The sequence below is a fragment of the Cyclopterus lumpus genome, chromosome 14 (assembly GCF_009769545.1).
Source record: "Cyclopterus lumpus isolate fCycLum1 chromosome 14, fCycLum1.pri, whole genome shotgun sequence".
Taxonomy (NCBI): Eukaryota; Metazoa; Chordata; class Actinopteri; order Perciformes; family Cyclopteridae; genus Cyclopterus; species Cyclopterus lumpus.
Window position 1 is genome coordinate 11,506,443 of NC_046979.1, and position 26,392 is coordinate 11,532,834.

The 26,392-nt window shown below is 39.2% G+C and overlaps 1 protein-coding gene across 1 annotated transcript; it reads right to left on the reverse strand.

Moving 5' to 3' along the window:
* Window positions 1-852: 852 nt before the first annotated feature.
* Window positions 853-26,392, reverse strand: mtnr1bb (melatonin receptor 1Bb). The gene is made up of 4 exons (XM_034550175.1): window positions 26,185-26,392; window positions 2,279-2,397; window positions 1,817-2,161; window positions 853-1,275 (listed from the first exon to the last, which is right to left on the reverse strand). The coding sequence occupies exons 1-4, from the start codon at window positions 26,390-26,392 to the stop codon at window positions 853-855; spliced, it is 1,095 nt and encodes a 364-aa protein (XP_034406066.1).

Below are 26,392 nucleotides of genomic sequence, written 5' to 3' on the forward strand. Positions count from 1 at the left end.
TTATTCCAACAGGAGTATCGAGGGAGGCGTTACTTGCAGCCCACAGTGACCAATAAACGATACAGTTACAGCAGCAATAATAGAAACAATATGTCTCCTCGGCCCACTACACCACATGCACCACTTGTTTTGGTTTTGTTTGATAGCTGGTTCATCTTACATGTTGTGGGGCTAGTGACTTGCTTTGTGTTGATTTCCTGAATTATTGTATTAAGTTCATTACTAAGTTTTTATTTGTGTTTTGCAGTGCAAGAGGGTCAAACCAGGCAGCATGAAGGATATGCTAACGCCACATTAATGTCCCCACGCCAAACTCCATCAGACTAATCTTAGACATTATCTCCTCTTTACAAATCTAGCATTCAGGTGAGGCGAGTTGTACTATTTGAGGCTTTTGAAGTTACTAAGGAGAGGTGTAGCCTGCGTTCAAGACTACGGCAGCAGACCTTAAAGGATATTACATTTTTATAATATATTAATGTACCATTCAGATTGTTTTTAAAGTACCAGCTAAATGAAACTGCAATGCATGGCTTTGTTCTCCCAAGATATAAAACCATATCCAAATCAAAGAGGACACTGCCTATTTAGCACTTCAGCAAAGTTGTTGAGTGAATCCTCCAAATGATAAACTTACAAGAACTTGTATTATTATATATTTTTTTACAACTTAGAAAAAACTTCTTCAGACGTAAACATGTTTACCTCCACCCTGGTCTGATCCATGTCAGCCAATGGAAAACTCAGCCATGTATTTTAGTTTCATTTGTTACTCGATACTCTTTAGCTGCACAACTGACTGGATGACACACAACAGGAATGACTATTTAACAGGCTCAAGGATAAAAGATGTCATTCTTTGTTTGAACGATCTCTGACCGACTCGTTGTTGTTGAGCGGCGGAGGCAGCGAATGCTTGCTCCTCATGCTCCTGCCGTCCGTGGCAGGTCGCGAAGTCTCTGTCACAAAAAGCCGATTCACCCAGACAGAAGTGACAATGCGTTTGTATTCGTTCCTGAAATTCCTGTTGAGTAAGCCATAGATGATGGCATTCAGACAGCTATTGAAGTAGGCCATGAAGTAGCTGACCACAAAAAGCCACTCGGGGATAAGGGGAGCCACACGAGACGGATCTATGGCCACCGCCAAGCCAATCAGGTTAAGTGGAGCCCAGCAGATGGCAAACAGCACAAAGACCACAAACATTGTGATGAAATTCCGCAAGTCACTTGGTCTGAGGCGAGGGCTCTCCTCTGTCTTCACTTTACGTCGCACCTGGATGAAAAGATAAGATATGATAAGAATGATCTAAAGTTAATGATGCCACGGGTGCAATGATGTTCCGCTCTGCCTCTCTATATGACACACATTGAAACAACCAGACATAAACCCACACAGATATGCACACATACAGTACATGTATCTCATCCATCTATCTGCCTGTCAAACACAATATCCCAGCTGAAATCACAGGCACTGACTTCTTGAAATAATTGTGTTTCTATTGTTGTTTAAACCCACATTTACTGGTAGATAAAGATCAAATGCTCAACTAAAATGTTACATGGAAACAAATATTTCAATGATTGGATGATGTATTTTGTCAGTATGTCCTGGCATTTAGAAAATTACACTAATACACTAATTTTGTTTTCTACATTGCAGGTCCAATTTGGATGAACTCTGGAAGACTGATGGTTTTTATTTGGCCCAAGGTTTGCCTGTGTTGTTTACATCTGATTGCGTGTTTACAGGTTGATACCATCTGTGTGCCTGTAAAGATGTAAATAACCATGTGGAGAAGCAGTAGACTGACCTGAATCACAAGTACCCAGATGCGTAGATAACAGAAGGTAACCACGGCAATTGGAACCAAGAAGTGAATCACAACCACTGCCACTGTGTATGAACTACTGACATTCTGGGCGAAGGTGCAGGAGTAGACCCTCGGGTCGTAGCGCAGGGAGCCAACGAAGAAATTGGGGATAATGGCCACCACTGTGAGCACCCAAATTAGGGCAACAAACATCAGAGTGTTGCGAAAGCTGTACAGCCGACTGTAGGAGAATGAATGACAGATGTAGCAGTATCTGTTCACCGCGATCCCAGTGATGTTGAAAATGGAACCGATGACACTCAGCCCCATCAGGAAACCGCTGACCTGAACAGAAAGAAAGAAAGCAAGAAAGAAAGAGTTTGTTTTTGTGTCAGTGTGTTGGGAGTAGTTTACTGGTGTTGTACTGGGAGTTAACTGACACTTTAGCTGATGGGGTCTTACCATGCATTGTGTGTTTCCCAGTGCCCATCCGTCATGGAAGAGAGCATAGAGAACCAAGGGGTAGGGGTAGAAGGCTACCACAAGATCAGCAAAGGCCAAACTCACCACAAATACATTACCTGGAGAGGAAGACACAGAGAGACAGTCTAAGTAACATTCTCTCCGATTGTGGGATGAGTCACATTGCTTTATTATGCAGGAAACACTGGATTCACCCTCTAATGTGACTATAATGGCTTGGTACCTCATGTTCTCATCTCAGCACAATTCATTTTTCCTGCATGTGCTCAGAAAATCAGGATAAGTACATTCCACCCCGTCAGCTCATTCTGATAGAAGGCATAAGGCGTAGCACTTTTGATGCCTTTACATTTAAAGTGCTCACATGTTTTGCATATAAAACTGCATTCATATTATGGTATTATATTATGTTACAATGTCAGACCATTCCACCAGTATTCACATTCATTTTTTTACAGTACAGTCATATTTAAAGCTGGCAACTAACATTGTTTAACATTCCTTGATTCAAATATTCTTTCTCTGATAATAACCTAATGGTCGAGTAGCCTATTTCAGCAGCTTGGCAAGATTGTTAGGAGTGAGGGCCGAGATTACATACCAAAGGTTTCTAGCCAATGTCACAGCCAGTTGCTTCACCCCAGACAACGTTTTATCAGGAATGGCAGAGCCACTCTGTTTTGACAGAGTAGAGGGACAAGATTGTGGACATGGCATTGAGCTTCAGTGGCACTGGGGCACGCAGGTCCTTTGTAATCTATCTGATCCCCTCAACTAATCCAAACTGTGGTCTCTGGTCTCTTGTTTTTCAAATCTAAATGGTATGTCACATGAATTAAGCATTGCTTTCGTTCAGGCGGACCATTGTAGTTGCATTTGATACATTGCAATACCTAGGCCACAAGCTGACTAGTAGCATCCAATCGTATTTTTATACAAAACAGCAACTATCAGTGCCACAGCTGGCCTCATGTTTTTTTGTTCACAAATTTGTCGAGGGACCTCAAGTACAAGAGGGAATCCGAGACCTTGGCGGTGGGGGTGTTAGATGAGGGACTGTGTGTCATATTCTCAGACCTCTCTCTGGGATTAAAGATACTTGAATAATCCACATGCTCGAATTGTGTCAAAAGTAATTAGTGCAAAGTGCACAAGAGCTCTATTTATAGCTTTGCAAAGCAACTGCTGCACTTATTTTTGTAACTACAGTATATGCATATGTGACTTTGATATGCGTCTGTCAACCTAGAACTGTCACTATGCTCTATGATGCACAAAGTCGATATAGCAAACTCAGAAACTCATTTTGGGTTTCACCCCCTGAATTTAATTCTGGAATAGACACAAAAAAACTGTTAATAGAGTGAGCTTGTCTTCAAATATAAGGTATTGTATTTTCAATGAAAATGTCTGATTAGGATCAACAAATACATCAATCGTATAGGCTAATACATTAGCTATTACACTATGCTAAGGAGCACTTAACACTATACATACACATATTGGACAAATTGAAATTGAGACAAGATAAGTGCTCCTGATGAAAAGTTAAGGGGTTACAGACATAACTATAATGAATTATATTGGGGACATGAATGTGTTGACCACATTTCATGGCAATCCATCCAATAGTTGTTGGGACATTTCACAAAAGTTATGACTCTGAATCTCATGGTGGCTCTAGCAGAGAAGTCAGAGATTCATCAAAGTCAGAGGGGTTTGTCATTTGAGGACCATGAATAATTGTACCAAATTTCAGAGCAGCATTGCCATCCTAAAAACGTACACAATGGAAACAGTCGGCTTCAAATACACAGACACTGAAAACAATGCACTAACTAATTGCACTTTCCTCTTAAAATGTAAATTAAGAGTAAATATTTGCATGAAATATCAGCAAATTTAAAGTTTTAGTTTTAGTACAATGACCACAGGACGAACACAGATTGATATAAACTCATATTCACCAGGGAATTCCAGCATCAGCCTGATAAAAAATGAAATGGCATTGGATAACTTTAAAAAGACCTCCTGATATCAAGAGGTAAAAAATACATTTGATAACATAGCTAACCATAGATGCTTCAATTCCGAGCAAGAAAATACGTTGTACAGGACATATTTCTAAATGTATGGGATTATAGCAAATGCACTATGCATCTTCAATTATAACCGTATGAAACTTATTTCCAGTGTATTTGAATTTAAATTGGACGTGTGCATCAGGGAGAAAAAGCATATTGTAGAATGAAATGTAGCGTATCCTTTTTTAATGCTTTATTTCAAGTTTTTTTACCTTAACATGAGTATTTTCATTACAGACCTCCTTAAAAGCAATAAGGCAGACATTGATAGATTGGAATTGATGGATAGATTGTTGTTCATTATGAACTGCTTTGTGTGTGCGTGTGTGTGTGTGTGTGCTTGTGTGTGTGTGTGTGTGTGTGTGTGTGTGTGCTTGTATGTATTGCGCATGTGTGTTCGTCTTCAATTAAAAAAATAAATACAATGAAGAAAGACGAGGTATAACCTGTGCAGACATGCAAAAGAAATCTGACTTCTTTTGCTTTAGTCTCAGTTTGAGGCTACAACTGTCTTTTCAAGGGAGGGTTTTGAGACTCCTTGCATATGGAAATTCAACTTCCATATTCAACAAAACACAATTCTACTAGTTCCTTGAAACATCTTGACTTTCTTCCTCTTTTTGCAACATGAAGTGGTTGTTTTTTCCCCACATACATATGCCTTCATGCGCTGTAGGAACAATATACATTTGAGAAAGTATATAGATAATAGACCTTGTTAAATTTAACTGCAGACTTTTGCTCCAACAACTGCACTTGGTACTCGAGGCCTACTTTGAAACATGCTGTGCAGCGAGCAGCCTGCCAGGAGAATGAGATCCTTTTAAGCACGGTCGTTATGGCATTGTAAGATGAGACAGTAAAACCGTTTAAGTGTTTAAGTCTACAATATCTAATTGCAATCAAAGTTAATGTTCAAAGACAGGCACAGAAATACAATTTACTGTATATATAAACCATAAAAGGGTTCTCTGTGCAATCAAATGACTGCAGACTGAGGTGAGGTTTTATGATAATTATGGGAATTTAGATTTTCAATTTACATGTTGAACTGAGTCACCTCCAACACAACAAAGAGTGCAGCATAGACCATTCAATGTTCAGCTACTCAATCTTTAAAATATTCAGAAAATGATCACACAACTGTCAGAAACATATTTTCTTTTTGAAAGGCAATCACCAACAAGGCGAAACAGTGAAATGTCCGACCTAGATGACCTGCTGTTCCACTGCACTGCCATGGCGTAACAATACATGAGAAATAACAAGCGTTACATAAACTCTGGTATGGCTGCACAGCTGTCATGCACCGCTTGTTGAAGCATAATTGTATGCTAAATACAATTGCAGGTACTTTGTTATTGTCTGTTTCATTGTGTGTGTTTTAGCATTGGTTAGAAGAGACATACATGGACCAGCAGTTATGGTATTGATGAGTGTGAGAGTAGTTCATTTGGTTTGAGAGGTAATAAGTAGGAAAACAGGTAACATGATGTAAAAGTGCATGAGTAACTACTATGAGATGGGATGATGTAACAGATTAAAGCTGGTGTAACATTTAAATAGGCAATGAAAAGGAGGTAATAGAGTGAACAGTTGTTTCTACTCACACACATCTATGAACACATATTAGCTAGAAGATGGTTGTAATTATAAAAATCCTTTCTGCAATAGCTGTTAATGACTTCTCTGAACAAGCAATGCTGTTAATGCATCATGACTGGTTAGGCAGCCATTGCCACTGCATTGCTCTGGCACAGATCCAGGAAGTGTGTCTCTGTGTGTGTGTGTGTGTGTGTGTGTGTGTGTGTGTGTGTGTGTGTGTGTGAGAGAGAGCACGCAGTTAATGGCCGCTTCATGTTTGCCCCGTTCAGTCGGATAGAAGCAGTGAACAAGGGTTTCAAATGTGGGGAGCGCGCATAGCAACACCTGTGAGGATTTCTAACCATCTGTTCACTATGCCATGGATGGTGATCACATTTCATAATGAATCACAGTTGAGATTCTAAGCAGAAAAAACAATGTAGACTAGCTTTACCCAGTAGCCCCTGGGAATAGGGAGTAATTTAAACAAGCTACTGTTCAGAGATGTTGAGTTTAATTTGCAGTAGCAACTTATTTGGCTGCACCAATCAAAGAGAAAATGAACAAACATGAATAATAAACTGAATTTTGTTTATCCCCCCTTTTTATGCCTAATATGTGGATCGAATCATTGAAGTTGGTGCAGCTCTATACAAGGTTATTCACATGGACATAATTGCATATGAAAATGCTGACTGAAACTTAATCTCCTTTGTCAAAGGCATGCATGGATGATTACTGTAATAAACAATATTAGAACCAAAACAATATTTTGTGTATCTTCCCTCAATGTTTGTAAGACATTCCCCAAGGGAAGATATTGCAAAGATTTTCTTCTCATTTGCTTTTTTTTCACGTCTATCCTGTGGGAGGACATGCTAGGCAGATTTGCCTTGTTAGCATTTAAATTTGTTTTCAGTGAAGGAGTGGGGCCAAAAAAGAAGAAGAAAAAAAAAGATGGCAAGGGAATGGTGACAGGAATGGGGACTGAATTCAGAAAAGAGTAATGCAGAGGGAAAAGTGGTCAGGCATGATAAAAGCTGCACTTTCAAGTGGAAAGGCTGTGTTAAAAGTGGGGAGTCAATCTCATTTAAGTGGGGGTAAAAAATACAATCCCCACAAGACATGATCTAGACAATTAACAACCTTGTTATTTTATAATGAGGCTGTCAGCTCAGGTCATTTCTTCAGTCTGTTAAATGAAAGAACATTACCAAGACAAAATGGAGGCAATGTCTGACTCAATCTGCAGTGATGAATGAACAAAGCTGTCAACAGGAAAATGGGAATTAGGAAGATGGCAAAAAAACAAAAGGAGGTTAAAGGTCAATAGAGAATTGGATTGTTAGCAGCAACAGTGGAAGATGATAAGGAAGAATAAGTAGATGACATATAAGACAAGATAAAAGAGTAGTAAATTTTCTCATAGTTTTGTAGGCAAAACAATAAACAATCTTGTCATCACTATTATGCATCAGAGCCCTTTCCTCAGCATGCCAGCAGCTTCCTCACTCCACTGCCCGGCCGACCGCGTGGTCATACACAGCTGACCTCACAGGGGAAAGGAAGGCAAACCTTTCTACCACTTCCACCAATGTGTGTTTTTTATTTTGTCTATTCACTTAGCTGTTCCTCAACAAAGGAGTGCTAGTTTTGAACGATACGACCCAATAACCCTCCATCCTTGCTCCTTAATGATCCGGCTTTTTCTCTTTGGCGCCTTGTTTTCTGTGTTTCTCCCAGACATAAAAACACAAAGCACACACTGCAAAGTGGAGGACCATGCCGTGTTGCCAGTCTGAAAAGGATCGGGAGCAGGTCCAACAACTACTAAGTGAAGAAATTGACCTTCAAAGTTCTGTTCTTGAACATAGATCAAATGTAATACATGCTGTAACTGAAAAGTATGTTTGCCTGAGTTCAACTTTACACTCTTATACGCTTTCTACTGAAGCAAAGACACAGCCTGCAGTAGATACACATTTATAAGTGTCTAGTTTTTTTCTTTTTCAGGGGAAAAAAAGCCACAGCCAACATGTGGGCAAAGCAACTATCTTGATCAGTGATTTGAAAGGTTAACAAGTTGGAAGGTTCCCAATATTTGCCATCCACATAACAAAATATAAGAGTCCAAGAAGTGGAATAAATCTCTGATTAAGATAAATCCACAAAATCACCATAAATAAATGACTACTACCCTATTCCAACATATTTGGCCTAGCATCCCCATTTATATAACCAACCAGTAAATTATGTCTGAAGTGCTGAAGGTAAAAATCCTGGTTGGGTTAATTGGTATAAACATCCCTGGGGTAACATTTTAATTGTGAAGCAATTTATCCAGTAAAAGATGTGACTCCATGCTTGACTATAACTTGATCAAATACATGAAACAGAGCCTTTGCTATGAGAATTAATATCAAGTTTTCTGTGCAAACTTGGACAGTAATGAGCCTTTAGCTACGGTCAGCAGGAGGCTTAACTATTATCAACTCTTTTTTTGCTATCTCTGAAACACTTTGAAAATATTGACACGTTTTATTTTCATACTTTCTTGAGGACTCTTTTTGAGAAGACCATCTTCCTTGTTGGGGGGTTGCTTTGCAGTGTAGGCACCTGTTGCCAATGCTGGAACAGCAACTTTTTCTGCAGGATTTTGAACTACTGAATCAGATGTTCAACATCTAAAGGGAAATGCTTCAGCATTTATAGAGCAGCCAACAGGTATTTTTGAAATGTCCTGTGATTGGCCAAAGTCTCCTTTCACCAGCTATATTTTCTAAGAAATTTCAGCCCCTCCCCTCAGTCATTTCTCCGAAGACACTCCCCCAAAACACATGAAAGCTCACTGCTGGAGGAAGAGTCCACGAGCGAGCGTTGGGGAAAGGAGCGCATCAATGTCACTGCTAACCCTAGTCAGGTACCTCATGTCTAAGAAAACATTATCATAATTAAAATAAACGACAGACATGACTATTGTGAGTAATCACAGCTGTCAAGCAATCAACATTCTGTCTGCTTATCCTTGTGGAAAACTCTGGTCACGTGCAATGAGTGCACCGGCAGAGTGCATGCTGGTCGGCAGTTGGCAGGTAGACTGGCAGGTAGGCCATCCAACTTTTTGATGTGGGCCGAATTTAATGATTTGACGGGCTTATAACAGGCAACAGCCACAGTTACCCGATCTTTTTGTATTTGTTTTATTGATTGCTGTCAGGATGTAAACAGAATTTCAACAAATACAACAAAAAATGTAATTGCATACCCTAAGTTAGTCTTTAACAAGAGCTCCAAAGTCATACAAACTCATTGGAGGGAAGTGTGTAGGAGGTGCTAAATATTGTTGTAAATATGATTCAGACGTTGGTTGGCTGTTGCTTTGAATCCGGCTTTGCAAAGCAGCTTTTCCTTCAGCGGCCTCCCTCAGGTCTCTCTCTCTCTCTCTGCCTCCGTCGCCTCTCTTTAGAGGGCACTGTCAGATTGTTTACAGTGTAAACAATATGCATCACCCAATATGATGCTTCATCTATGAATCACATTAACTTGCCAATGGTTACCAGTATTAAGCGACCAGCTCCAATAAATCTATTGCAACATGATGATATATGAGATTACACAGTAGGAGCATTGATGCCACTCAGTAACTTACAGAAAGAAAAGGGAAATCCCTCGGTCCTCGTTACTTTTGGGAAGTTGCTGCTTTTTCCTCTATTGAAGTTTGTATGCAAAGTGTATTTCTGGAAAAAGTTATTTGTTAGTATTGCACTCTTTACCATTAAGCTTGCAAGGTTTTATAGAAAATACAACACACTGACCGCAAAAACAAACACAACCCCCATGCTCAACTGAGAAGAAATGAAGCAACCGTCATGGAGTATAAGCGTGCACACCGACTGTAACCATAATAATAAAGAACAACTTAAATCATGATCAGTCAGGCATAAAGAAAGAAAGAGGGTGTAGATGGAAAAGAGGCAAAGTTCCTCCTCAGCTGAAGCACTGAATGAAAACAATGGCCACCATAAAATGACGCATCATTAAAAAGTTCTCAAGAACAACAGCAGCAGCAGTGGCAATTATAGTATTTATGATAAGTTTATAATGCTAACTTTGTTCAACTTTGGTGTGACACTATGGTAAAGATACACTGGTATACAAGTGAGTCTTGTATATTTTACAAAACAATACATATATATGGATACATATCCTAATATGCAATTAAATTATCTGTTTGGCCCTCCACACACAGACAATTTGCATATTAAACTACAATCAATAGTTATGCTGGATGAATGGCAAAGTAATTAATCTTCTAGCTTGTTTGTGCATCAGTAAGGGCTGCTTGTGTTAATATTTATCTTACTGACCCTACATTCATTTCAATAACAGTTTCTGCTATACATGCTGTGCCAATGTGCGCATCATTTTGCATATGTGTGCGTTTGTACAGCTGAGGTAATTGTGTGCACTTGTGCAAATAATGCTAAACCCATTTTTTCAACTTGTTATCTGCTATGCGTTGGATGGTAAAAAGAGACTCTTTTTGGCATAGACCGTTATTTGTTTTGGACCACAGTCCTCTGAGATATCTCTCCAAATGTCTGTACTAAATTGATTTTTACCATGCAGGAACTCCATGACAAAAGGAAATGACAAACTCATTGAAAATCTTGAGCGCAATTGTTCCACAGAGAGAGAGCGTTTAATGATCTGGATATAATTACATATTGCCCTGGCTGTGGGCTATTTACTCATAGTTTCTGGTTTCAGTATTTACATAATTATCAGTAGAACAGAGTGTTTAGCAAATAGATCTGACACAATACAGCTTCAGAAGAACACAGACAACTTCAGGAACATTACACTAAGTGACGCATTGAGCAGACAGATGGTTCATTATCACATGATGAGCAGATCATCTAACTCAATTATCATATACATGAGGGCACAGAGTTGGACTTACATCAAAGAAAAGGTCTGAATGTAAAATCTTCCAGTTTTGAGATCTGGACTGTGTGACTTTGTTAAATCAAAACATCTATTCTATCACTGCAGTTTGGAAAAATTGCTCGCTGGTTTAAAAGTTTCAACACACAATGGAAAGAAACAGCGTTCATCAGCGTTTTGTGTTGGAGCTCGTACTTTGGGGCTTTTCTTGGTTTGGCCAACATGGGGCCCATGTCATGGGCCTTGTCCCACGAGGGAAAGTCAGCATTTTCACAACATTGTTGGGATTGCAGATCAGTGTTGTGATGTGATAAAAAGCTTGTCAAGTGAAGCGATAAGTCAAGGATTTTACAGCTGGTGGTTTTATTCCACATGCAGAAACCTTCCAAAACCCTCAGGAACTGTCTTGGAAAATATATTTTCTGTATTATGTCCACGCTTCATGGCGCTGAATTGGTTTTGAGCATACAAGCAACTCTGAACTGTTTTTATTTTTCTTTCTTTGTGTGTACTATTAGAAGCAGAGGAAGATCATTGCAAAACGGTTACTACTTACATTCGTTAATAATTGGTTTATATATATATATATATATATATATATATATATATCAATACCAAGAAAACACAAATAAATGTATTATATACAATCCTAGTGAGTGGAGTTGGAAAAATAACGTTTTAGTATTCCTGAATATTTTGTCTTTTGTCAGGTATTGTGAATCCCCAAAAAAATCCGTTGTGTAACTGAAGCCCAAGATGTGACAAAATAAACCAGAACTCAATTACAAATATAGAAATATATTTAGATAAATATTATATATAATATATTTTGATAAAGGGATAATAAATTCTCACCTAAACCTCACTTTGCTGCAAACCTTTCATTGGAACTCCAGTTTACTTAAGTCTGACGCATGAAAACTAGTGACAGCGTGCGTGTTCTGCAGGTTATTGGAGTAACAAGGACAAATTAAAATTGTGATTGACAACAGCGGAAACATTCTTTTCATTTATTGTAATAGAACTGTGTGTGTTTGAACTGAATGTGGAGATCTTCATAGCGAGGGAGAGAAAGAGATAGGGAGTTCTCGAGATCTCAAGAATAATTAGAAAACATCTAAATCCAGGAGTTAAGAGGCGTCAGGGAAGTTAAAGTGTGGTATCGATCAGAGCAATCAGCGAAGAAACATCAGAAGTTTCAAGGACTTAGCGTTTCAAGGTTCAAATTCATCCAACACACAGGCCAAATGGGAAGCTTAGGTTTATCTCCAGCTCTCTCTCTAACATGTCCGCACCGCTTGCTCCTTAGTGATGGAGGACTGCGCTGCGATGATATCAAAGGATCGCAGATTAAAGCAGGTCTCTGGGGCTCACCAGGCAGGTAATATGAGCAGCTGGTGATACACACTGCATTGCATTTAAATCAAGGGAGAGTTAAAAAGTATTCCCATCTGCATATGACTATGTCAAAAAATGCATACACAGTCCTCATGACAAAACAAACAGAACACTCGCCAACGACGTGGTTACGGTTTGAGGGAAGCTCTGGGAGTGGATACAGTCAGGGAAACATCGCTCGATTGAACTGTGGACATGAGCAGCGATCTTCCGTGTCAAAATCACGCGCTTTGTGGATTCACTCCGAAACCCTCACAATGTACAGATGTTTCCGGAGGCTGCTTTACTCAACATACACTGTATCATGAACAAAAGAACATACACTATAGCTTTTAGTACAATTCATGCTTTATCAAAATAACTGCATTGTACATTTGTGTGTCTAAACAAGAGAAAGAGGTCTTAGCATTAAGTAAGAATCTACAGCCATGCTAGTGGCACCATACAAGTGAAAAGTGAAGCTAGAGCACAAATTCAGACAGGAAGACCATACCCGTCAAGCCCGCCATTAATTCCTCATATGCCTGACGATCATTTCTCACACATGCCTATTCATTGTTTACTCGCTGTCATTGTTCTGCGCCGTCAATCATGACACCAGCTGCGTAGATTAGCTGGTCACCTCTATCCAATAAGCATACATTGGCTAACCATGTCAATGTTACCAATGACACGGTTAGCCAATCATCGTGCTGCTGTGTCTTTAAATATGACTGTCTCTCTACCTTCAGTTCATTCATGTTGCTGTTACACACCCCTCCACCTCCCCATCTCCACCCAGTCTTCATGGATCCATCAGCTTCATCAACTCATCATTCTATCAGCTCATCAGCACCACCAGGTCTGGACTCCATGGGCGGGGATCTATCTCGTTGCTGATCCGGGCAGTCGGCCCTCTATTTCAAATCTCCCCGTAGAGTCCAAGCGCCAAAGACTCCGAGACTTCATCATTTCATATCATCTGTTAACAATAAACATGCATCCTTTCTTCATCTGACTGGAACTGTACACAATGTCAGCATGCTGACAGGCAGATGTTTATCAGGTATAATGCTGACCATGTTCATCATCTTAGCCGAGCATGTTAGGATGCTAACAACTGCTGTTAAGCGTTAAACACACACATGGCTATTGTGCCATGAAAACATGCTCCGACAACGGTTCCTGCTCGAAGGTTGACTCTTGTTACTCTCGTTACACTTTAAGGAAAGTTTCAAATCTCCTCCTGTCACAGGTCGACACTTTCCTCTCAGTGCTGGTGTCAGCAACGCAGTCCAATGAAAAATAACAGCCGTGGTGAAACCCACAGCAGTGTAGTAATTTGCTGTAGCTTCAGTTGGCAACAGTGGGCAACTGCTGCGCAAATACTGCCAGTCAGCTCTGCCTGTTCAGGCCTCACCACTTTGGCTGAAGGTGAGGATGTTGCTGCTGGCCAGTAGGCCGCTCACCAGCCAGGCTAGCTGCTATCCAACTGTGCTGCAGCCACATCAGCTGCATCCGGCTTCTTCTGCCTCTCCGTAATGCTTTTCTTTAGCAGAGGAATCTGGCTCACAAAAAGTCTCAATGACATTTGAAGTACTCTTCAGTAAGGAACCGACAGACGCCCCAGCCTGGTGTGCTGCTGCCATTCATTGATGACAGAATACTGTATTCCGTTGGAAGATGTTACTTAACTTGGTCGAAACAGCTGGCTACACAAAAAAGGACACTGGTATACTTCATGGATGGGACCTGCACATTCAACTGCACACACCAAATTGATATTTATAGTTATGAAAAAGCCAGTGACATAAAAACTAAAGGAAAGATACAAACCCCATTAGAAATGTGATCTAAAACTAACAGACCAGTGTACAGGACAGTTGATATGTATTTAAGGTTGTCCAATTGCAATATGCAAAAAGACCAAAGGAATAATAATACTTAAAATACCAGCAAAATTAACATTGTAAAAATATGTTCTACTGTTTCCTCCTTAACAGTAAATGCAAAAGTCGAACAGTTTCAAAAGCTTGTTAGCAGACTTTGTGTATTTAAACATCCAGCAGTTACATATTAGCATCCATTCACAGCTGCTTTAAATCACAACAAAAGAAACCCAAAGACACTTTATATTTGTAAAAGGTGAAAATCAGACAAGATTGTTAAAGTCATTTTGTTTCATTTTCTGTGTGGACTCTTTATCAACTCTTCACCAGTTTGACTTATACATGGAAAGAAGGTGGAAAAGATTAAAGTGGAAAAGATTAAAAGGGAAAAGATTAAATGGGAAAGCTACACCTGAATCACAATGATAGAATCTGACGGCCTGAAATTTGTAAGGTTTTCCACCAAGTTTAAATGATATATGATCACTGTTAATCATATTTATTTTCATTGCTGCTCCAACTTCTTCAATTATCCAAATTTCCATAGGCCCCATAAATGGTTTATGTCACGTTTTCCTGTCCGTTGTCAGCGTCTCTCGGTGTGTATCTTTAATGCATACACATTAGCGATGCACTTGTTTTCTTGCCTGGTGTTGTGAGTGCACATGAATCAACAAAGCACAACAAAAAATGTTCAGGTCTGTTAATATGTATTAGTGCCAGATGTGTAGGTACACAGTTGTTTTTCTATCAGGCGTGATTCCACTTCCTGTCTCCCCAACATGCAGAGGTGCCACATATAGTATGTGTGTGTGTGTGTGTGGCAGCACCTAATCTTGTTGTCGTAATTTAAGTGTCTTGTTATTTATCCCCAGACTTCTTAAACTGAGGTACTTGCATTTACCATTTGATTGGTGAGCAACGTTAGCTCATAGATATGTTACAAAGTACTTACCGGGGCAAATAAATATGTATATATAACCCAAACACTATATATGGATTTTTAAAATGTCTGTATGATTAAACAGAAAAAAAACTATTTTATCTCTGTATGTTTTTTTGTTGTTATTGCTATTTACTTTCTCAGAGGAAACAGCCTGTTTTTTTTACTGGATGAACAGCTCTCATTCAACGTCCACTGCTGTCTGAGAGCCTTTTTATTATGGGAAAGTAATGTCCACATTATACAAAAGATGACAAAAGGATCCCCTGAGCATTCTCGGTATTGTGTGAGCCTATACTCTTGTTACAGATGCACATGTGACTACAGGGAGTTTCAGTAAGTTTAGCGGGCTAATAGTTTCCTCTAGAGAGTTGTACAAGGACTAGGAAATGGCTGAACATTTTGCTAAATAATCGTAGCACTTTATTGATAAGAGTTTAAGAAGCTCCAAGGAAAACAGAGATAATGCTATTAACTTTTTATCTTTTGCAAGGCTGTTAATCCACCTCAAGCTGCCTCTCAAAGCAGATGAAATATTACTGAATATCTGGTACAGTTACTAACATATGAGAAGCTATGTGTGTGCATCACAATTGATGCGTGCACTTGATTAAGTTGTCATCTGGTGGTAAGCTTTTGTTTGCAGTTGAGATGAACTTAGGTCAGGACAATTCACATTCAAAATGCACTCTGTGGACACTTTGCCTCAGGCAAGCCAAACCTTCTGTAACCCCCCCCCCCCCCCAACATTAAGAATGCACCACACCGTCCCTTGTCCGTTTCTCTTCTTTTCCTTCACATTAAAAATGCCATCCTGCTCAGTCTGGCGGCACATGCTGGCTGTGAGGTTTAACAGCACACACACTTCTGTCTGTCTAATAACTCACACGGTATTTTCAACAGTTCAATGTCTGCTAAGGAAAGCTGGTGCAAAGCAGGTCGACATATTCCTATGATGTGGAGATCAGGTTATGCTTGTGCACAGTAGATTCTGAGGGATATATTACACTATATGTGTGATTTGGTATATTTACACATTGGACTTGCATGCTACTGTGATGTTTTGGATTACTGGCTTTTCTACTGAGTGCAGCAGGCAGACATTCAGTCTGGTTAGTCCTGCGAGATTGACCTTTGAAGTGCACACTGAACTGAAAAGCAAAGCAGATGATTAAATCAGAAAGCTGTCTTCACTCATATACCAGTGAACATCGGGAAAATAAAAGTCAAGATTAAAGCATTCATTACGTATACTATTTGACTTGGCTTTTCACATCATCACAACTCACAGTCAGTTGACTCACTGCAACCTTTGAAGGGTTGTCATTTATCTGGCCATTCTGTGTTTGATCAGAAAACTTGGCATTTTGGATGCACAGTATTTGAGTGCTCTGTCCTGGCTGCCAACTTATATCAGGGCTGCAAACAGGAGCTCGGGAGTTGTGAGACAAACAGAAACCAAAGGACATGGAGCACAGAGTAGAGAAAAATAACTTTGATTGTTTTATATCTGTATTTACTCACAAATAGCCCTCCTGTGGATTTTAAGATAAACTACTATATCACAATTTACATATCCCGTTGTTGCAAAATACAATATAAATAGATTGGCTAGCTTTTCAAATGATGTAACCAGCTAACGTAATCATGATACTAACTTCTATATGACGGAAAAAGGTGTTTTATAACAACACAACATTTAATAACAAAAAATAATGAAACGTTACAAAGCAAGGTCTATAAGAGAGGTGCAAGGCAGGAGTGGCCAACTAGCTAAGTGAGCAGCACACTTTACGGACACTGGTCATTCATAATAAGGATTCTCTAAACATTATATACAGTATAGTGTCTTTAAGTCTTGCCTGTATGGTATTTTTAGTAGATAGGTCCTGAGAACAGTGAGCCTTACCAAATTAATTCCATAATTGTTAAACTTGTTTTAATGGACAATTCCAATTCATTCTAATTCACTGAAAAAACTTACTTGCTAAAATATAAAAAAGGAAATAAAAATAAAAACGTTCAATAGGCGTAATAGTGAGGGAAATTAATTCATGTAGGAAACAAGTACATTTTGACTCTGGAGCCTTAAGTATCTTCAACTTGAGTTTGAAAGACCAGGCTATGTATGTCAATAATATTTGATTACGTATTGAATTCAGGCTTATTTCCAATCAACAGATGCAGATACACATAGCCATGTGAGAGTCTTTAATCAGTGGTTTCATTTAGGAGGAGACTGATTTAATGTCTATCTTAATAAGATTGATCTAAATGGCTGTGCTGTATTTAACATGACTTTAGGGTTTACTGAATAGAAAAGTAATTGACTAAAAACTAAACACTTTCCATCTTGTAATTTCCTTTCAACCAAATACCACTGGAACAACACAACATTTGAATGATTTAAATGGGATGTAAGGCATCAAAGTGTAGCTCTGAATCTTGTGGTGATACAGCTGCACATTTAAGCATTTTGCTATGATTGGTTTGGCTTAAGGATAAATCAGTTGTGCTGTGAGCAATTTCAGATTATCGAAAAAATGATCAGTCCCATATCTGAATAAAAAACTCCCTGCATTAATCTAATTTAAAATAAGATGCATCATAATACTTGTAACATTTGGCTTCTAAACCTTGATGTACATTTGAAGTATTTATCTAAATCTCTGCATCCAGATTGGGAAGGAGCTTCCATCCTGCTTCGCTCTCTCTCGCAGCATCTCTGAAGCAAACATTCTGTTTGTCTGTCTTGTTTGCATGAATACAGTTCTGCACATTCCTGTGACAGCTCCCTCCCTCCTATATCCTATTCTCATTTTTTCATCCTAGATTGCCCTTAATTTCTCCTCCCTCCTTTCATTCTCTCTCCCTCTCTCCTTTCCTTGCAGTAAATCCCTTGCTTCTTCCACCTCTTCACCCACTGTTGCCTGCGGGTTTTGAGTAACTGTTACATAATTCACTTCAATTTATCACAAAGCAATTATTGTAGATATGGGGGATGTACAGCAGGCATTACCGGATTTGATAAAGAATTAAGGACTGAAATTAGTGATTAGTTGCTTTGCAGATTAAATGGGTCAATCTATCGTGTTCATAGTTATTGAGATGAAAGGAAATTGTTCTATCAGTAGCTGTGTGTGTGCGCGCATATGTGCAAACTTGTGCTATTGAGTCATTCCCATCTCAGCAGTAAATTACTGATAACAACTGGGTGATTGTTATGACACATGACAGCAGTTCTTCTATTGTCTCGGCTGTCCCTCTTGCCTTCATAAAAAAGCATCACTCTTCTACTTTTCATAGCGAGAATTTCAGTCCTTTTGCTCTCCTATCTAAATGTTGGGCTGTCTTTCTCTATTTTGTAGCCTGTGTCCTTGTCATTCTTCAGTTTTCAAGCTGTTTCCAAACCTTCCTTTTGCATCTCTCTCGCTCTCTAGACTTCATCCTCTCCATCTAGCTGGTCTCGTCTCCTCCTGCTTCCTTTATCCAGCTGTCTGTGTGCAAAGGGAATTACAGAAGTCATGCTTCACCCACAGATACAGGACAGTGTCTGGGCACAGCTCAGGCAGAAGGAGACTCCCAGAGCACTTAAAGCTGCTGAAAACATCCCCAGCAGTCATGCCCAATCTTCACTTCCGCCTAAATACTCACGAGTAAGACAAAAACAGTAAAACAAGTTGATGAAAGAATTATATTGCAAAGCCTCAACACATCGAAAAGCCCCGCAGACACTCCCCTCACATGCATTATAGATCAGTGACAACTCAGCTCCCCTATGGATTCTACATGAAACTACATAATATGTGTCACAAAGGGATGTAAAATGGGATGTCAAATGCAATTTACATGTGTGATTCCAAATCATGGATTAATTCAAATCAAACCAGATTTTTTTTTTTTTTACTGTGCAACAGAAAGTAAGAAAGCTCATCAGCATGAAAGAACATCTCTTCAATCTGACAACCTCTTCAGCTGTCTGATCTTCTGTTTTGATTCTAATGAATTCAAATCAAACGCTAAAGTTTTCCCGTGGCAAAAAGAAACCTTGGTCGGGGGCATCAATTATTGTAGAAACCAAAAAGAGAAAGTATCTGAGGGTTCCTACTGGGTTATAGTGGAAATAAAGGGTGTGATTACGATGAGTATATTAAATATTAAATTACATTCTAAACAGAAGACTTGAGAAGAGATTTTTACCTTGCCAAAATCTTGCAGGAATAACAATATATTAGTGTTGCAAGGTGTATCAGAACCTTTTGAAACATTGAAACCAGGGTTACAAAGTGCTTTGTATTGAAAAGAGCAACATGAATGTATTAAGAAGTTACTACTGCATACTTTATATACTGTGTTTTACAACTTGTGTTATCCGTTTTTGTTTTAACTCTAGCATATTTGATGTGTTTGATGGTTTTCTGATTTGCTTCTAATTATCCTTTTATGTAGAATGACTAGTGGTGTAACGGACCATCGTCGACCACCTCGCGGTTCAACACGCATGTGAACCGTGGATTAATTACACAGCAGCTTATAGTACATAATTCAAACTACTAATGACAAGATGTGTCTTAATCCATAAACATACAATCTTTTATTTCCTAATCAGTTGAATTCTGTGTTTTTACGAAGAACAGAAAGACTATAGAGCGGTTTAAATTACTTTTGGTACGGTGGCAAAAAAAATAAATAAAATTGTCTGGAGCCTTGGAGACCAGCTTCTAATCTAACAACAAAAGGATTTGCATCTGCTAATAAAGATTTGCTCCCTTTTTTCTTTTGGGCTGATCCGATCTGTGAATCTGACCTGTGAGTTCTATTATCCGTCGCATCACTAAGGTTTACTACAAAAAAATTCCAATGGAGGAGGAAATAAACCATGGAACAATAAGATAAGTCACATTTAACAACTGTGACAATATTGGTTTTGATTGAGTTTGTTTCCTGTTTTAATTTGAATTGCCCTGCCTCTTGTGTCCCGTTCACTTCCTGCCTTTGTATGCTTTCCCACCTTTGCGATTGTCTGCCCCGCACCTGATTGAATCCTTCTGTGTCTAATCACCTGCATATCCCCAGTGTATTTAAACCCTGTGATCCTCTGCATACTGTATGTATCTCTTGTGCTTTTGGCTGATTTCCTTGGTCCATTAGTAAGTTCGCTTGTTTCTGTTTTTTTTCTTTGTGTTACTCATTTTTGGACTCCCCTGCTCTGTTAGTTTTGTTTGTGTTGGACATTTCTTTTTTCTTAAAATGCTTCTCTGTCTATCTGCGTTTGGGTCCATGCCCTGTTGTCTTTTTTGCCCCCACCTGACAGCAACAGCATTACTCAGAAACATTATGATTCCTATTTCTGTGTGCTCAACTCTTGCAAACTTGGTTCCCAATTTCCTAATGAATCTGAAAATGGCACCATGCAGTCTTCAAGGATGAAATTACAAATGAAGTAAAAGAAGTCTCACTCGTACGCAGTTTAAAATATTTTTTTTATGTGGAAGTAATGTTATTTCTGAATAATAAAGCAAATTGTGATTAAACATTTGCAAGATACCATAATTTATGTTAAAGTGAATTGGAAGAAAGATTATGAATACAAATTTATGTATAGGGGAATGAACCAATGACTTGATATATCTCTGTTAGGCTTAGTTATAGCTGTCAAACATGTCAATATGTTAAACTGAATTACTTTTTTCTCCTTGTACAAAGAGGAGAACTGTCTGTCTTGATTAGCTTTAAAGCATGTGTATGTCTGATTGGTAAGTAGCCCGTGGCTTAAGTTGGCACTTGATTTACATTTTCTAACATTTGCCGGCATGGACAGGGCAGCGGGATGATGTGTCCAGAGAGATCACTGGCAATCGTCTGCAAGCAGCCGTATGTCCTGTCAAAATGACTGTGAGCAAGACACAGACATCCACCATACTTATTAACTGGGAGAAACTCTGGATTAGTATGTCGGCGGATTGCCTAGAACGTAAAGATGTAAAATATAGATTTAGGGACTGTCCAATAAACTACCAACACAAACTTTTGAGGATAAATGATTGACTTGCACACATTCATGGGGACTAACCGCACACCTACAGTAATTTAGAACCCATTTCTAACCAAATCATCTTAACCAGGAGAAAGCAGCCTTTTTCAGCTTTTAGGGCCAGCTGTCAGAAACCACACAATCATCAAAAGTGCCTGGGTTTTCAAGAGTTGCTCCAGCTCAGCTGGGCTCCAGTGATTAGGCTACATTTCAACACAAATGTGCAACATTTCTTGGACAAAATACGTCAAGTCAAAGCTTCGATAACAGGCTTTTTGTGGAGACCAAAAGACTAAAATAGTTTTTTTTTTGGAGCCATCAACTTGATTGAGGTTGGATTGTGAAATGCAGCAGCAATCTTCACTCTCAAGTATATCTACAACCCTATGTTTTTCCTCATACATATATATATGGTTTTTTCAGCATCATGGAGAGAGACAGATGAAGAGACTGGTTTTCATGGTTTCAGCACCATGGATAGCGGCAGACAGAGTTGCAGCGTGTGAAACGCTGCACTGGGTAGTAGAGTGCTTTTTTTCTCCCAAGCCTCAGTCTTAACTAAGAAATATTTTAAGCATTGTATTTGTAGAGGCAGAGAGCTTTGGAGAAAATAAATGAGAAGGAGGTGGGGAGATATGATGTAAATAAAGTCTCTGTGAAGAGAGTCTCTCTAATGTGTGATCCTGTCTAACTATCTTTGAAGTTGTGCTACAACTAAGCTCTTTTTTTAAAGACAAATCACGGGGGGACAAAAAACCTCTGCCCTGCACAACTGTACAAAACACCTTTCACATGCTCACACACACATTCATACAATGCATCACAATCAGATGTGTAGACTTACTATACTGCATAGTCCTGAATACGCCTCATGTTCTTTTGCATGGAGTATGTTGGAGTCCTTGTGTCTGAGTCAAAGCTTCTGTGCTTCAAAAGACACATTTCAGAGGACAAATGGCTCTAATAGCTCATGATTGTGTGGTGATTGTGTTTCTGTGGCTCAAACTTGTCCTTATGGTAGCTTGTTAAATGACCAAAAAGCATCAGAGTTTTGATCTGTGAGAATACAATTGTTTAATGCCACTTAAGAATAATAATGAGCCTGTAATTTAATAAATAATACAGTATGAGGTGAATCCCTGTTTACAACCTATTACAGTCTATTTTAACACGTATTAGCAATTTGAAAGAAAATTCAACAAAAAAAAAATTGTTTTAATTTAAAAAAAAGTGCAATAAATGTTCCAGCAATCGCAAAAAAAACAACTCAAAACAGTAAGGGTAGGTGAGAACGACGCAGAGTTAGTCATCCATCACCAACCTAGCATCTGATGAAATATTGTGCTCCAACACTCAGCGATTAGTTTACTTTGTTAACTCTGTCCACAGCAAGGACTTATGCAAATAATGACAGGCCGTAGTGGGTAAATCATATGCCAGCCTCTGCGTCAGCTGTGACTGTGTGTATGCTGTTAAGTCAGGTGTTTTCCCATTTAAAACCCTTGAGTGGGTTTGTTTGAATCTATAGCGGCCGTGCTACGAGTCCATGGCGGTTTCTCAACTGCTGAGTGGGCTGTTTGACTTGAGAGAGATCAGGTTTTAAGGCAGAAATGCACCATATGAGTGGCAAACCCCACTATGAATATATAATTTTACAGCACTTTTTATGCAAGGCTGGTAGGTAACCTAGAAATCAGGGGGGTGGGGGGGGGGGGGGGGGGGGGGGGGGGGGAGGGGGGGGGGGGGGGGGGATAACCTAAAAACATCCAAGAATAACCTGAAAAGAAACAATTAATTTTTTAATTAAGCCGGTAAACTGAAACATATGTGTTCTCCATGCAGGGGATTGTTTTTTTGAAATTGTGGATGAAATGGACAGGTGTGCTGCAACGAGATTTACTGAATTGCCCTGTAGTGAAATGATCTTTATTGAGCAAAGAAATTCTACATAATCAACCCTTTTCCTTATAATATCCAAGCCACATGCACTCTCTCTCTTAAAAGTCAGCAGTGGCACTTGAGTCCGGCTCTGGGACAGATAAGCATGTTTTGCAAAAGGGTAAATGTGATACCAGTGCAGAAAAATAATCTTATTCGACATGATTATTTGATGGAATACAATTGACGTGAGCTGTGTGAGATTTGTGTGGGTCAAAACCTCCCACAGTTGTTGTATAAATCTGACTCAGATCTGACTCTATGCTCTCAATTTAGGTTAGTGTCCTCCCAAGATTCAAGGTATTATACATTAAAAAGGTTTATATATAGTCATAAGTAAAAAATTACAAAAGCAGCAGATTTAAAAGGCGTTATGGTTATCACCAACTCACTTTTTAATAAGACATAATCGCGGTCTTCTTCATTCAAGAATTGGGAAGAGTTTCGTTTGATATCATTAAAGCAGGAGTGTCACACTCGGGGGTGTCACATGTATTGTGAATCAAGAGGTAGACCCATCAAAACAGCTATTAGACTAACTTTGTAACTTTGTCTTTTTATGTAATGCGTCATTACTAAAATGAAATAGGTTAGACACTATCTGGCTAAATAGCATTGGCCACACAGGCTAGATGGCAAGTTTCAAGTCTGAATCGCGCTGTTTTGGGGGGCATGTCTTGCACAGTGACATTTCAATGTACACTGTATATGAATATATATCAGTGTTCGTTACAGTAATGTGAAAGCTGCCTTGTTCTTGCTAACTTCAACTGGGTACTGACGACAGGTCCACTCACCATTAAACAGTAGAAAAGCTTTTTTTTTAACTGACAAAAAGTCTAAAGTCATTGCTCAATACTACGGTATGTTGAATGATGGTGAATATAGTATCTTGGGGTGAGGGCGGTGGTGCGCCAACATTTTAAATCAATATTATTTCCATTTGGTGTTGGAAGAAAATGTAGAAATGCATTACTATTATTTTTAAGCCTTTCACTGTGCGTTTAAGTTTAATAAGATAATGACTAAAAAGAAGTTATAGGTTACGTTAGACACTAATTCAATCACACTTGATATATTGCTCCTGTTTTACAAATGGTCTCAAGTTCCATTTCTTGAGCTTGAATAAAAAATGAGCCTAGGTGATTGGCAATTCAAAGCTATGAATAAGCCATAAACCATAGTTTAAAAAAACAAAACATGCTGAAGTGCAGAATGTGTGAGTCTTTCTCTGAAGACAGGGTTGCCTTCAAATACTCCTGTATCATGTCATGCATCAATCTGACTGAGAAGAAAATAAGCGAAAATAAAAAGGTAGTATGCAGTTTTAAAGGATGGACAGATATTTGATGGGGATAACAAGCTATGTTTCCAATACAAAGAAGACAATAGGCTCAGCTGACTCCAATTAAACAAAAACAAGTCTAAAATATGACACAGCCTATTCTGCTTTTGGGTTCATGGTGAATGCAGAGGAGATGATAAGAGACCATTGTGTATTTTATGTCTGAAAATGTCTTCATTCATCGGTACTTCTGTAATTTCCGCTGTACTTATTCATTTTAGATGAATGTCAAAATTCCCCTGAGTTGATTGGATGGTTATTGGGATTATATGTTGCCTAGGGTGTGAGGAATGGCAGCTAATTAGGAACTGAGAGCAGCTTGGTGCATTTCCCCTCTTGGCCAATCAGGGGGGGAGGACGCCTTTTTCTTTGGGGCTTAAGAGAGGTGGGAAATTGCACACCCAGGGCAATCTGATCCTTCCTGGACTTAATGCAGATCTAATTTTAGCTGATTCAGGCAGAATTTCTGATCTTTGAACCCCTTTGAGACTTCTTGGCTGTCTTTTCTGATTGAGGGTGATTTTGAACATTCTGAAACTGAGCAGGAATGAATATTAAAGAACACCTTTTCACTAGGTTACCTGCATTAGGGCGTTAGAGCTAAGAGTCTGTGCTTGCCTAACAATAACCTAAAGCCGGAAGGCTTTATTGGTTTATTGGTTCATTTTCATTGAAATCCTTGTTATACACATTATTATCAAAGAAGGATTTCATAAAATTGAAGAGGCTTTTTGTCTGCCTTCAATGGGAGAAATGACGGAATAAGTTTCAAAATCACTGCATTCTTGGGTGTGATACTGGTTTTAGGAATAGAACATACTGTGACTGATTCAGTAAAACTATTGAAAGGGATTCATCATCACAAAAGAGTTGAATTACAACCTCTAGGGTTCATTTTACCTGGAGCGAGGGTTCAGTTAATGCGCACTTCCATGCTGTATGATTTATCATGCTTCACTGTAGCCGCATGAGGCCTCCTGGGGAAGTTAACTATTCATATCAGAAAAGGTTTATCAACACTAGTGTAGTCACCCGGGCTAATTAACTTGCTCATCTTATGTCGGACTACCTTTGAACTTCACTGGTAAAAAGTAGAGGAGCGAAGCAAGAGAGAGACCACGCTGTTAGTTGTGAAGACATAATTGACAATCATGTCTTTGACGCACTATATATTAATTTTGAAATGCACATGGTTAAATCCCAGCAGTCCTTGCTGTGTCTATTAGCCACCATGTTTCCTGTACAGATGCACTTCAGCCCGAAATGAATGGTACTCTGGATAATGTTATTAACTGGAAGCTGTAGCCTTTGGATTTAGGTGCAAGCATGCTGACAGAAGTAGGTTGACACCCTAATCCAAAAGGAGGCATTTTGTTAAAAATATGTAATCATTCTGTGAATTCAGTTAAATGTGTACTTTGTTGTTAAACTATATGAAATGCACCAATTTTTCTTGTAATAGTTTTGGCACCGGGGTGACTTATGACTGATATTTTGGGACAAAGTGCACTCAGAGGTCTTTGGGTCAAAACATGAGGCCTGGGGAAAAGAACACGAGGAAAAAATACTTTACCCAGAATTGTTCAGGTCTACGGAATTCACACGCATACATAACCCACATTATTATGCTAATTACCACAGTAAAAAGTTCGACGACTTTCCCCCAACAATTGTGTTCGTGGAGATGTGATCACGTAACCCTTTGTGATAATATAAAACCATTGCAAGGGACGAAATATCTTACCAGAGTTCCTCAATTTGCGGTTCCTGAACACCGAGATGATCACCAGCAGATTCCCCAGCACGTCCACCACCGTGGTGAAGATCAAGACGCTGGCCAGGATTGCTATGACCCAGGCGGGGCGGGCGCTCCCCTCCGTGGCCAGTGTGCGCTCTAGCTGCCCCAGCCGTGGCTCCGTCCGGTTCTTTATGATTGTGAATGTGTCCGGCAT